The 11,368-nt window shown below is 40.5% G+C and overlaps 1 protein-coding gene across 1 annotated transcript; it reads right to left on the bottom strand.

Annotated features, from left to right (window-relative positions):
* Nucleotides 1-942: 942 nt before the first annotated feature.
* Nucleotides 943-11,000, bottom strand: xab2 (XPA binding protein 2). Its single transcript, XM_017701551.2, has 19 exons — nucleotides 10,965-11,000; nucleotides 10,348-10,496; nucleotides 8,949-9,072; nucleotides 8,560-8,757; nucleotides 8,192-8,326; nucleotides 7,281-7,445; nucleotides 7,003-7,147; nucleotides 6,564-6,715; nucleotides 5,952-6,071; nucleotides 5,719-5,850; nucleotides 5,453-5,584; nucleotides 5,222-5,335; nucleotides 4,503-4,665; nucleotides 4,039-4,229; nucleotides 3,398-3,520; nucleotides 2,739-2,910; nucleotides 1,938-2,064; nucleotides 1,689-1,792; nucleotides 943-1,607 (listed from the first exon to the last, which is right to left on the bottom strand). Exons 1-19 carry the CDS (start codon nucleotides 10,998-11,000, stop codon nucleotides 1,546-1,548), a joined length of 2,544 nt encoding a protein of 847 aa, XP_017557040.1. The 3' UTR covers nucleotides 943-1,545.
* Between the last annotated feature and the right edge of the window lie 368 nt (nucleotides 11,001-11,368).

Below are 11,368 nucleotides of genomic sequence, written 5' to 3'. Positions count from 1 at the left end.
ACCTAAGCGAGAGCGAATGCATTTCAACCAAAAAATCCGCTTCATTGTTCCCCCTCCCCTCGTGTTGCGAGTGGCCACTTGTGTAACGTAGGTGTGACATAAAATCTGAGTGGTGGGGCAAAGTTGGCATGTTTAAAAAAAAAAAAAAAAAAAAAAAACTACTAACATTTGGACCTACATGTAAAGAGCCATTTGAGGGCTTGGCTGGTGTTTGATAGTCCATCTCATTTAGCACGGCTGAATCAGCCCATGGGCTAATTCCCAAAGCCGTTATTAACTGAATTGGATGTGTTAAAAGAGGGCACAATACTCATCTCTGCAAAGCTCTGGCCTACTGACTTTGACTTGACTTAAACACTGGTGTGTAATTTTAATGATATAAAGTAGGCTAGAAATAATGACCATGACCATCATCTGCTCTCTGTTATATTTAACGATATTACTCAGACTAAAGCAGAGTTTTCTTTCTTTTCAAAGGCACTGGATTTTACAAACACTCTTCTTCCAACAGAGAAATGTGACCTTGTAATTAAAGTTTTCCAAAGCCTCTATAAAAGTCAGACCACTACTGTACCCAGGACCTCTAGCTTTAAAAAGTTAGCAAGCTGTGTACCAACTCTGGCTGTGCTTCTTGGACTACACTGAAAGAAATCAAAGTCCTCTGTAAGTCCACATCACATGTCCCCTGAGAGTCTGGAGGGACCTCGCCAAAGGCAGCACCGCTGTAACTGCGTTAAGAGGATTAGCTCTCGTAACTATTTTAATCTAATTACGGGGAACATGACATTTTTTCTTCATTCTTGCTGTGCTTAAGCTTTTTGCTGTTGTTGTGGACAAAGTAACTTAAAATACAGCTTTTACTGAGCATAAAGTTTGTTTGGGTTTCTCACTTCTACTGGCTTGATTATAAACAGTGCATGTTTTTGAAGAAAACTCAGGACATTTTCAAAAGTGTAAATTCATTACTACATTAATGCACAACAATTCTTTACATCAACTGAATTTTAGGAACAGGTACCAATTTTTGCAGCAAAATGAGTGAAAATGTTATTCCTGACATGAACGCCATAATCCCAAGAACACAAATGTGGGATTCTCCAATCTACAGTATCAAAACCATTTTCTCTTGTAGCTCCAGTCACTGCATGTCCTGATGGGCCACAAACATGTCTTTATTGTGTAGAAAAGCAAAAATGTGTTGAGCTTGCAGATGCAGTAACCTTGGTTAATCTGTCTTGCACCCCTAGATGTGCAGAGTTAAAAAAAACAACATCATGGGTGCTGAAACATGTCATTATAGTCTTTCAACAAACAGACTGACACTGAATGTGGGAAAAAGTGACCTCTTGTGTTCTGAACTGGCATTTCACAAAAGCTGGACACCAGCATTTCTTCAACTCAACCAAGTGAAACCTACAGTGGCTCAACCAGTTAAAATAAGTCCTTTGCATTTTGACTTGTGCCATATTTTGATACATCTTCTGTTTCCCTTTTTCCTAGGGAAAAGATGCGTCATCTACACCGTCAGACATCAGTGGTGAGCATTCAGTCATCCTTCAGTCCTCCAAAGACTGCAGTGGGGACGCTCTTCTGCTCTAGCTGCACCTCTGCTCAAAAGACGAAAGAGACACCATTAGTCTACTGAACCTATTTACTGTTACAAATACAGATTCGGCTGCAGGACTTACCATCTGGTTCATCATCTCCATCTTCATCCTCATCATCAATGTCAATCTCATCTGGGTTGGCTTGTTTGGCCAGTTCACCTAGTTCGCTCCGAGAAGCATCACTCCTGCACAAACATTAGACACAGTAACATTGTAGAACAGGGCCAGTTAATTCAACAGAAACTTTGTTCAAACATGCAGGGTGGATCTTGTGAATAATTCCAGTCCTAGACAGGTAAACAGAAAAGAGCAAAGAGAAGTATTTCTCACCTGACGAAGAGTATCTTGTCTTTGGGTTTGGGTTTGTCCTGCTCAGCTTCTGCAGCCAACTGCTGTGCCTTCTGCTCCAACATCTTCATGTCATCAACACCACTCTGGCCTGGAGCAAGATCTGATACTGATGGGGAAAAGAGACACATATTAGAGAGAAACAGTCATAAAATGCAGTTGGCAGCACACCGTGCGTTAATCTAGTGGCATGCTGTCCAAAACCCAGGAATTCTGTTTATAGTCCTACACATCCCAGTGACAAAACTCACATCCAAACGGCAAAAGAATTACTGCAAGAAAAGTAGGTTTCTAGTAGGTTGTATTTTGTATGAACCCAGTTGAACAGTTAATACTGTAAATATAAAGTAAGGCTTTATTCCTGCAGCTGCTGTTTAGCTGCCACTTTAAATCAATCAAACGATTATCAGCTTCACTTTTCTGACTGACTTTCTTCATCTTGCTGCTATTGTCTTCTCAATGTAAAACTGCTGAGAGACTCTTCCAAAGCTCACAATTCGGGAAGTGTTTAATATGGATGTGTGCCATGAACTAAATGCAACAAGTAGCAGAAGTCATCCATACTAGACCAAAATAACCACTGCTGCTGTGTTCTGTGAAAAACAGCAAGTCATTCGAATTTCATTTTCTTAGGGGAGGAGGGAGAAAACCACAGATATGGCTGACGCAGGTGGAAATAAAAACAACGAGTGTCTGTGCTCAGTGCATACACAACAAATGACAAGGTGCTGGTTCTTTTATATTACCAATGTGAAAATTAATAGCAAATTATGTCTCACTCACTTGTGCCTGTGGCGCTGGTGGTTGCTTTAAGCATCTGTGAGGACATGAAGTTGACCTGAGTGTTGTAGGTTGCTTGGACACTGCGCTTTATCCGAAGCATCTCACGAATGGTGTCTTCGTTCCCATGGCGAATCTCAAACTCCTTCCATGTCTGCCAGAAATTTGCCGTCATCTGAAGGGCAAACAGAGAGGTTAGAGTCAGGACAAGCACAATTTAAATAAGTTTAGTTTAGTTTAAAATAGCATCTACAACTTGCTTCATTATTTTTGCACTGGAGCTACAAGGCTAATTTACATACCCAGTAATGGAAGGTTATACCCCACCAGTTAAGCACAGACTACACTAAACATGCCTCAAGCACTGCACACTTGCTTTGCCTCCAGATTATTAAGTAATCTCAAACAGACTTACTTATAAGGCTCCAAACAATGTTGACAATGACAACACTGTTATGAAACAGTCATATGCAAAAATCTGGGCATCCATTGCTTGGATATTTTTAGTAAATCAACTGTAGGACTGTATAAAAATGGGTACGTCTATGTAGGTTCAATGCATAACTTAGGAAACGAAACTTCAGACACCAATATGTCTTGACTGACTGACAATTTTTGGGGTAAGGGGATGCATCATGTTTTAGGAGGTTAGGGAGTCTCACCCTTGGATCACACATCTGGGAGCAGTAAGAATAGATGGCTCTGCCCCGGTCAATCTCTCCCAGTTTGCTCTCCATATCAGCAAATCGTAGACACATGTCCCTGGCATGCTCATCTGGGAGGACCTGCAATCCAAGTAAAAGAGTTATGGTGCACAGCTGAAACAAATACCTGCAGCCACTGATCATCTGAGTACACTGTAATTGTCCATAAAATGTGTCCATAAAATGTGTTAAGACTAGGAGTAGAAAGAAAATAGGACCCAATTCAATCGGTTTTCTTTAAGCAGTATTTTACCCTGCAAGACACTGCATGCATGTACCTCTACACCAACTTATTAAAAAGAAACATTTAAGGGCAGAATCTTCACAAAACTACTGTAAAACAGTGTCTCAGAAATGAGGCAGTGCATTCACAAACATTTCATGAAATAGTTTTACATGAGGTAGCTTTAAGAGGCATCAAAGGCTTCAGAGGTCTTGTTCCTATTTTGCAGGAGTTTCTCTATACTAGAGCACTTAACATCAAACTACTCTGAATGACTATTCACATCTTGATTAAATTATGCAGACATTTTGATTCCCCTTTGACCGAGTCACACTTCACAGTGTACTTTTTATGGCCCTCACATTCAAAGCCATACCTCAATTGCTTTCTGGTAGATAGCTCTGGTGTGGGTGACGCCATAGATTTCTGCAGCTCTTTTTATGTATATGTTGAACATTTGAAGGCGCTCCTCTGTCTCCACAGCCTGAGTGGCTCTCTCATACACAGCCATGGCATGCCTGGCGAGCCCGTACTCTTCCTCCAGTTTGGCATACAGCAGGTAGATGGCTGTTAAATAGAACAGATCACACAAAACCCTCAATTGGTCACAACACCTGCACAAACGAAAAGTTTCTTATAAAAAATGACAAGGCTAAAAATGTGGCGTTATTACTTCTGAAGCTGCAAAGCTTTTTAAGAACGTTCTTGGCTTCAAGACAGATTAAATAACTAAGTCACAAAGGCCTTCAGAACAAAAGGATTTTGACTAACACGATCAAAGCCTCTTTAAATTCTTTCTGCAAGCTAATATAATCTGTCACTCTTCAAGCAATAGCTTACTTTTGGCAAACTTCGCAGGGCAACCATCCAAAGCCTGCTCAAACAGGTCTCGTGCTCTTTCCAGCTTTTTGCCGCCATAACGATCGATGAACTTGGTGAGATATGTGTTCCAGATGTCATATACATTGGGCCACCTGAAGAGTGCAATGCCACGTTCATATGCCTGCAATACAAGAGAGACATTTTAAAAATGTGAATAACATAAGCTAAAATCAACAATGAATAAACTACACCTAAACAGACATTCCAGCAAAACGCCAACCTTTAAATGTTACATGTTTTGTAGTATTTTGTAGTGCAGGCATTGGATTCTATATCCCTTTTGTGTTCTTGCCAATGCTTGTCAATGCTCTTTCAGTACACTGCTGAACATGCATTACATAAACACATAATCAATGGAACCCCCCCCACCTTGGCAATTTTTGCTTCCTAGTAGTGAATTTGAGCATCTGGTTTCATTATGCATTCACCAACTAGCAAAGAATAAAAATATATACTTCAGCCCACTCTCATGTATGTTTCCTCCCACCTTCAAGTTATCAGAAAGGTGTCTTTCTAGCCTTTAAACTGGAAAACCTCACTGCAGAGACTACTGTGGCACCACTGTTTAAGTAGGCATGTTCACAACGAAGGCAATGGCGAAATTTTTCATTTTGGCTGGAATACCCCTTTATTATCATTAGCAACAAATTTACCAAAGATTAAGAATATAATCTTACCTTGAAGCTTTCCTCAAAGTAATTGTGTTCCTCAAGGAACATTGCATAGTTAATGATGATCTGTGGCGTGGCTATACGGAGATCAATAATGCGGTCATACACTGCCTTTGTTGACTGCAAGGGAGACAAAAGCATCACATCAAAATTAGCAAAAGTTAAATGCTCCAAAAATGTGTGCTACCCATAACTTGTTGTTTAAAATGTGATATGATAACTGCATTTAAATGATACCTGGAAAGTGCCAAGACTCTCTTCCAAATCAGCCAGCATGGACCACACCTTTAGAGATTTATACACTCTATTTTGCACTGGTTCTGATGAATCAAAATACTCTGCTTTTCTTGCTGGGATAGCTGTGGCTTTCTGTGAAAATAAGACAACAGCTGGAATAATGAGAACTCATTTGATCACTGAATGACCGCGACTGAAGCAGGTTAACAATTAAACACCAGTGTGTCAAGTACACCACTGAGACCTCTGAACATTAACTGTCTTACCCTGAGTATCCGTAGCGCCTGGTCATAGTTCTCATGCCGTAATTCCATCTCCCCATATTCACACCACACTGCTGCCAGATCATCTACCTGTTTATAGTTCACCTTGGTGGCCTTCTCAAAAATCGTCCTGGCCTTTAAAGAGAATAAAGCATTGAATAGTTATGAATAATTCATAACACTTTGCAAAACAATCATATTTACATAAATCAAAACATTGCACATTTGTTTCTTACATCATCCAGCTGTTCGTTATCTTCGTAGAATCTGGCAAATGCTACCCAGAGGGAGTGAGGCTTCCCTGTGGCTTTCATGGCATCTACTGTCTGCACAGCCTCAGTGTAAGTGTTGATAATCTACAAATAAACAGCACAAACAGGCATTTATTCAAACTGATGTTGACACTGAACAAGTGAACTGCATGTGGTAAGTGGTCCAATTTTGTAAGCCATCAGTGTTTTTATTTCTCTGCCCAAACACACTCACTAAACCTGGGGTCAGTCTCACAAAACAGAATTTCTTACATAGCCAGCTAACTTTGAGCTCAGTTCAATCCAACCCTGGATCTTCTGGACCATGACACTGAATCACTTTCTACGAGGCTACATCCTCATAGTGACTTAAGGTCAGTTAACAGAAACAAATACTTTTGTTAGGTGATGTGAAACTGTTCTTTACTCAGATAACCTGTCCAAGTTAAACACACTTCATGAGACAAGCCCCTGATTATTAACTGCTGTTGAATTGTGCATGTTTGAGCAGGGAAATCCTGTGCTGAGCACAACTGTCTATGGTAATGTAAGTGACTGAACAACAGATCCAAGCCATTTTATTAAGTCTCCGCCTACCTGACGAGGATTGCCTTCGTACAGTTTGACTCTCTTGTGCCACTCGTGAACATTGTGTGGGTTCTGTCGGAGCAGCACGCTGTTCAGTAAGAGCGGCCGGCGGGTGATAAGCTGTTCAAACCGAGCCAAGCGCAACTCCAGATCAATATCATCTATAGCAGTGAGATCAGGATGTCTTTTAGAACAACTCAGGTGACAACACAAGAAAAACTATTAACCTTTAAAAAGTACCTTTTTTAATTGAAGCACTTCACTTAAAATGAACATCTAAGTTGTATTATACTTAAATCACACTACTGCTCTAAATTATTAAAATATTTGATCGAGAAATTTTTGCTGCCTTATAGATTATAAGCATTGTGGAAATGACAAGAATAATCATTTGCTGCAGCCCTAAACAAAACGCAAGACATTTACTAATTTCACAAGGGTTTCTCACCATCTTCATCATGTCCCATCTCGGATGTGGTCTCCATCTTGGCAGCAATCATGCTCTCCTCAAACTGGGCATAGCTGTCAAACACTTGAGTGAAGTCTCTTACAGTGACTACTGTCTGGATAGCCTCCTCATACACATCCCGTGCCTTGAAGCATAAAACACAGGGAAGGGAAGACAATGTTTTTGTCTACATGCTTTCTGAGTGGCTGTGGAAGCTGCATCTTTCTGAGTGAAAGAAACAAGAGGATGCAGAATGCAGTGAGCGAATGAAAGCATACCTTTTCAAAATGACCACTGCGTATGTAGTAATCAGCCATAGAGCACCAGAGCTTGCCCAGCTGATCTGTGAAACGAGTGAGGCCACCTCGAATGATGGCACCCACATTCAGTGAGGTCACCTTGTCTGGATTCTGAGAGATGAAGTCACACAGTTCGTGCCACAGCTGCAGAGGAGACAAGGACAAATGATGTGTCTTGCAACACAACCTGCGCACCAGTAGGGATGCACTGTGGGGCGAGTCCATTTTATTTTGACCGGAATGAACATACTATGTAAATAATTTTATTGGTAACAATTTCTTGCATCAGTCAGCATAGATGTGTTCACAGAGATCGCAGCAGCTAAACATGCACGTGAACCATGTTGAACTATTTAAAGATTTCTATTGCAGACATTAGACAAGCTTTCATAATCTCTGATCAGTATCAAGAAACAAAAATTCAAAATACAAAAATTTCTTCCATTTGATACCAATTGAAAACAAGATTCAATATGTAGATTGCAGCAAAACAACAGTAGACAGGAATGTGCCCGTGAGCACTCCAATGCCATCTATAGCAGCAGCGTCAGAAATTACACAGGGGGGAGAGAGGGGGAAAAAATAAAAAAAAAACAAACAAACAAAAAAAAAAAAAAAAAAACAAACAACGTTGCAAAAGCTATGACTAAAGAAATGGAATTAATTTCCTTTGGTGACCATTTGTTCTCTGTTGTCAAAGATATTTCATACTGTGATCATTTTAGTATGTTTATTTTATATCTATTTTTTAGTTTTCCACCCAGTTTGTTCCAAATTTCAGATTCTACCACAAATTTTTATTCCCGTAGATCACTATTGCAAGCTGGCAAGCTGTTATCCACAAAGAGTTCGAATGCAACAATTATATAAGTGCCAAAAGTCAAGCTCACCTGGTAGTTTGACTTTCCTTCTTTTGAGACAAAGGTTTCATCGTTGACCACGGCAGCTAGTCGGACTGCTGCCTCATCCAGGCGTCCTACAGAACGCAGGTAATCGATGTATTCCTCTGCGTTCTCTGGACAGAGCTGACCAAACCACAGAGGAGAGGAGAGTGTGTTTGATGCTGCATAAACAACATGAGCTTGACAGAGCTGCACCCCTGTAATGCTTTCTTTGCATTATGTTTTAAAAGCATGCATAAATCAGAAATATTAAACTCCATCAGATTATGGTATTGGTTTATGGTATGCAATATACTGTGCTGGATGTTCAGCAGGCTTGTTTTTATCAAAAGGTACAGCCCAATCACAATTCTCACCTTGAGGTATCTACGGTAAACACGGATGGCGGTCTCAGGTAAGGGCAAGTTTCGTGCAAACTGAAGGTAGAGGGGCCAGATTCTAGTGTGCTGAGTAATGGGTAGGGCTCTGAGCGCCCGGTCAAATGTGCGACGGCTCCTTGAGATTTTGCGCTGAGATACAATGAACTGACAGTAATCCAGCCATATCCTTGGCATCTGAAGAGAGTCGAGAGAGTAGATATTAAAAACTGGTAGTCAAGCTATAATCTTAAAGCATTGAACAACCCTGATGACGCTCAAACAAATGTTTTAAATAAAGGTGCAATACTGAGTACTAATTGAGTAAACCGTAGTTATATAACTAAATACAATAAGGTGTAAACATAAGATGCGGTAAGCATTTTTACCTTGTGCATAAACACCAGCGCTCTCTCATGGCAGTTGTTGACCTCCTCATAGGCTGGATCTGTCACGCATCTTCCCTTTACTTGCTTCCTCCGCTCTCTCAGATAGTTGTACCACAACTTGTAACTGTGTAGTTGACAAACACATATACCGTAAAAATGTAAAACAATCTTAAAAAGGAGTTGTACCTACTTTGTATTTGGTTTCTGCACAGTTAAAATATTAGGATGTAAACAGTCATTTAGAGTGGTTTGATATGAAATGTTCCTTTCTAGAGAAACTTTGAAAGTCAGTCGCAGTAGCAGTATTACGAACCATGCAGCCAAAGCCTGTAATGTAGGGGTGCCCAATCCTGGTCCTGAAGATCTACCACCCTGCAGAGTATAGATTCAAACCTAATCTAACACACCTGATGAAGGTAATGAAGGTTTTCAGGAGCATCTTAATATGAGATCTCTCACTGAAAAGTATTACATAGCTACAGATACATTGCTTGATGCCTGAGATATAGTTTTATGATAGTTTTGAGAAAAGCTTTTAGTCCAAAACCTTTTTTTTTTTTTTTTTTTTTTAAATACCCAGATGGCAGATAGGCACACGCAAGATATTCTAATGCAAAGTAAAAGCCATACATTTTCAGCTATACCACCATTTCACCTCTATCAACATTACTTATAAAAACTCTGATCATTCGTCAGTTTAGATAGTTAATAATACTTCGCAACTGATAATATACATTACAACGCCTGGTTCCCATCACCACCACTGCAAAGAAATTAACTGAATTATGCAGCAAATTTGAAAAACTGACTGATTCCCCCTTTAAGGGCTGCACAAACAACAGGGCACGTATTCATGAAGCTTGTCAGAGGGGGAGTGCTGAGTTAACGGTTCCTGTCAGTAAACAGTAAATAAGAGAGAAATCTGATCCTACTTCAGAGACCATATTCTGAGAAACGGTAGGAACAGAGGTCCAGGGCTCATAAAGGGGAACGCCACCAAACTTTTATTTAATTCTACATAATGAAATAGTAGAGAGATAGTCATTCAGAGTGGTTTGGTCTGTAATGCTCTGCGCTACAAACTCCAGGATTCTAGAGAGTCAGAACTGCTCACAATCGTGGCAAAATATTCCCCAATAGAAAAAGTTTTTTTTTTTTTTTACCGACTTAGCACGATTTCACCATCACCAACGTTAGACATAAAAACTCATGAGGCAAAGGCTTTTAGATAGTCAATAAAATTCCCTGTAGACATGGCGACCCCTGGTTCCTATCACCACCACTGTAAAGACATCTGAGCCTTTGCAATAGACCTTTACACGTCAAACCACCCTGAATGACTCGGTTTAGAGCTCAGAAATAAAGAAATAATGTAAATTCCCCTTTTAAAAGGACTTACCTGCCAGGTAGCTCCTTCAGTGCTCGTTCATAAACCATATTAAGCACCGACTTTGGGCCGTTTTGTTTATGCTCGATGTAGCGCATCCAGCACTTGACCGAGTAAGGATTCCTGATGATTTCTTCCTCGTAAGGCAAGTCATCTTCTTCCTGAGATAAGTGTGAATTTGAAGATGGAGTTAGTTCACATCATCGGGGCAAATGTGGCTCAGCTATCCACGCCAGTCAGCTGAATAACTGCTATGTGACCAAGCCAAGCTGGAAGTTCAGCAGCGAGGCTGAAGTTGACTCGCCCTCACAGTTTAACCTGGAGCTAGAAACGTTAATAGGAAGCTAACTAGCTAGCTAGCTAGAGGTTAAGTGGCTAATAAATACAGCTAAAAATAAACTAATTTCTAAAAGACACTCCCTTCAGTTACATAAGCCTAAGCAAAGAGGAACAGGCTTTAACTAAATCAGCAAGAATGACGGTCAATGTTAAGTTTCCCGGTCCCTAAGTTGCTAGCTAGCTAGTTAGCATAACAGCTAAATCTTAATGAAAAGTTAGCTAGATTAGATTAGCCACCGTTAGCTACGTGCTAGCCATGCAGCGGGAACAGGAGACACAGAAAAACTTACAAACGTAACGTCTGGCTTTCCATTTAAAGTCGGCATGTTTCCCTGCAAGACGAACTATTTTATAAAGCTACGTGTGTTCAATAAAACCAGCTAACTGACGAAGCCTTAACGCGCTGCGGACGCAGCCCGGATAGTCTTCTTCTTCTTCTGGGCTGTGGTGGTCTGTGGAGGCTGCTGCCCCCCTTCATTTCAACATGTTACTGCACCTGTTTGTCTTATGCTGCATCTCAAATGACACTTTACTGCCTACGTAGTGAACTTCACAGGCCATGAAACACAGGTCTCTTCTGCACCCAAACACTGCTGTAAATGTTCTACTGGGAGTCGTGCAGCTAATGGTTGAACATGAACGGCTTTCAGTGCGACATACAACTTACTATCTAACTACTTACTATCAAAACATT

The sequence above is a fragment of the Pygocentrus nattereri genome, chromosome 1, assembly GCF_015220715.1.
Source record: "Pygocentrus nattereri isolate fPygNat1 chromosome 1, fPygNat1.pri, whole genome shotgun sequence".
NCBI lineage: Eukaryota > Metazoa > Chordata > Actinopteri > Characiformes > Serrasalmidae > Pygocentrus > Pygocentrus nattereri.
The sequence above is the reverse complement of the archived record's forward strand: the minus strand, read 5'-3'. Positions and strand labels throughout refer to the sequence as shown.

What these genes read in the sequence shown, in the direction of transcription:
- xab2 (XM_017701551.2), bottom strand. Translation starts at nt 11,000, where the DNA reads ATGCCGACTTTAAATGGAAAGCCAGACGTTACGTTT. An exon ending in CTGAAGGAGCTACCTGGCAG is followed by an intron (nt 9,073 to 10,347) that starts GTAAGTCCTTTT and finishes TCAACTACACAG; the next exon opens with TTACAAGTTGTGGTACAACT. An exon ending in AGGCGCTACGGATACTCAGG is followed by an intron (nt 5,585 to 5,718) that starts GTAAGACAGTTA and finishes TTATTTTCACAG; the next exon opens with AAAGCCACAGCTATCCCAGC.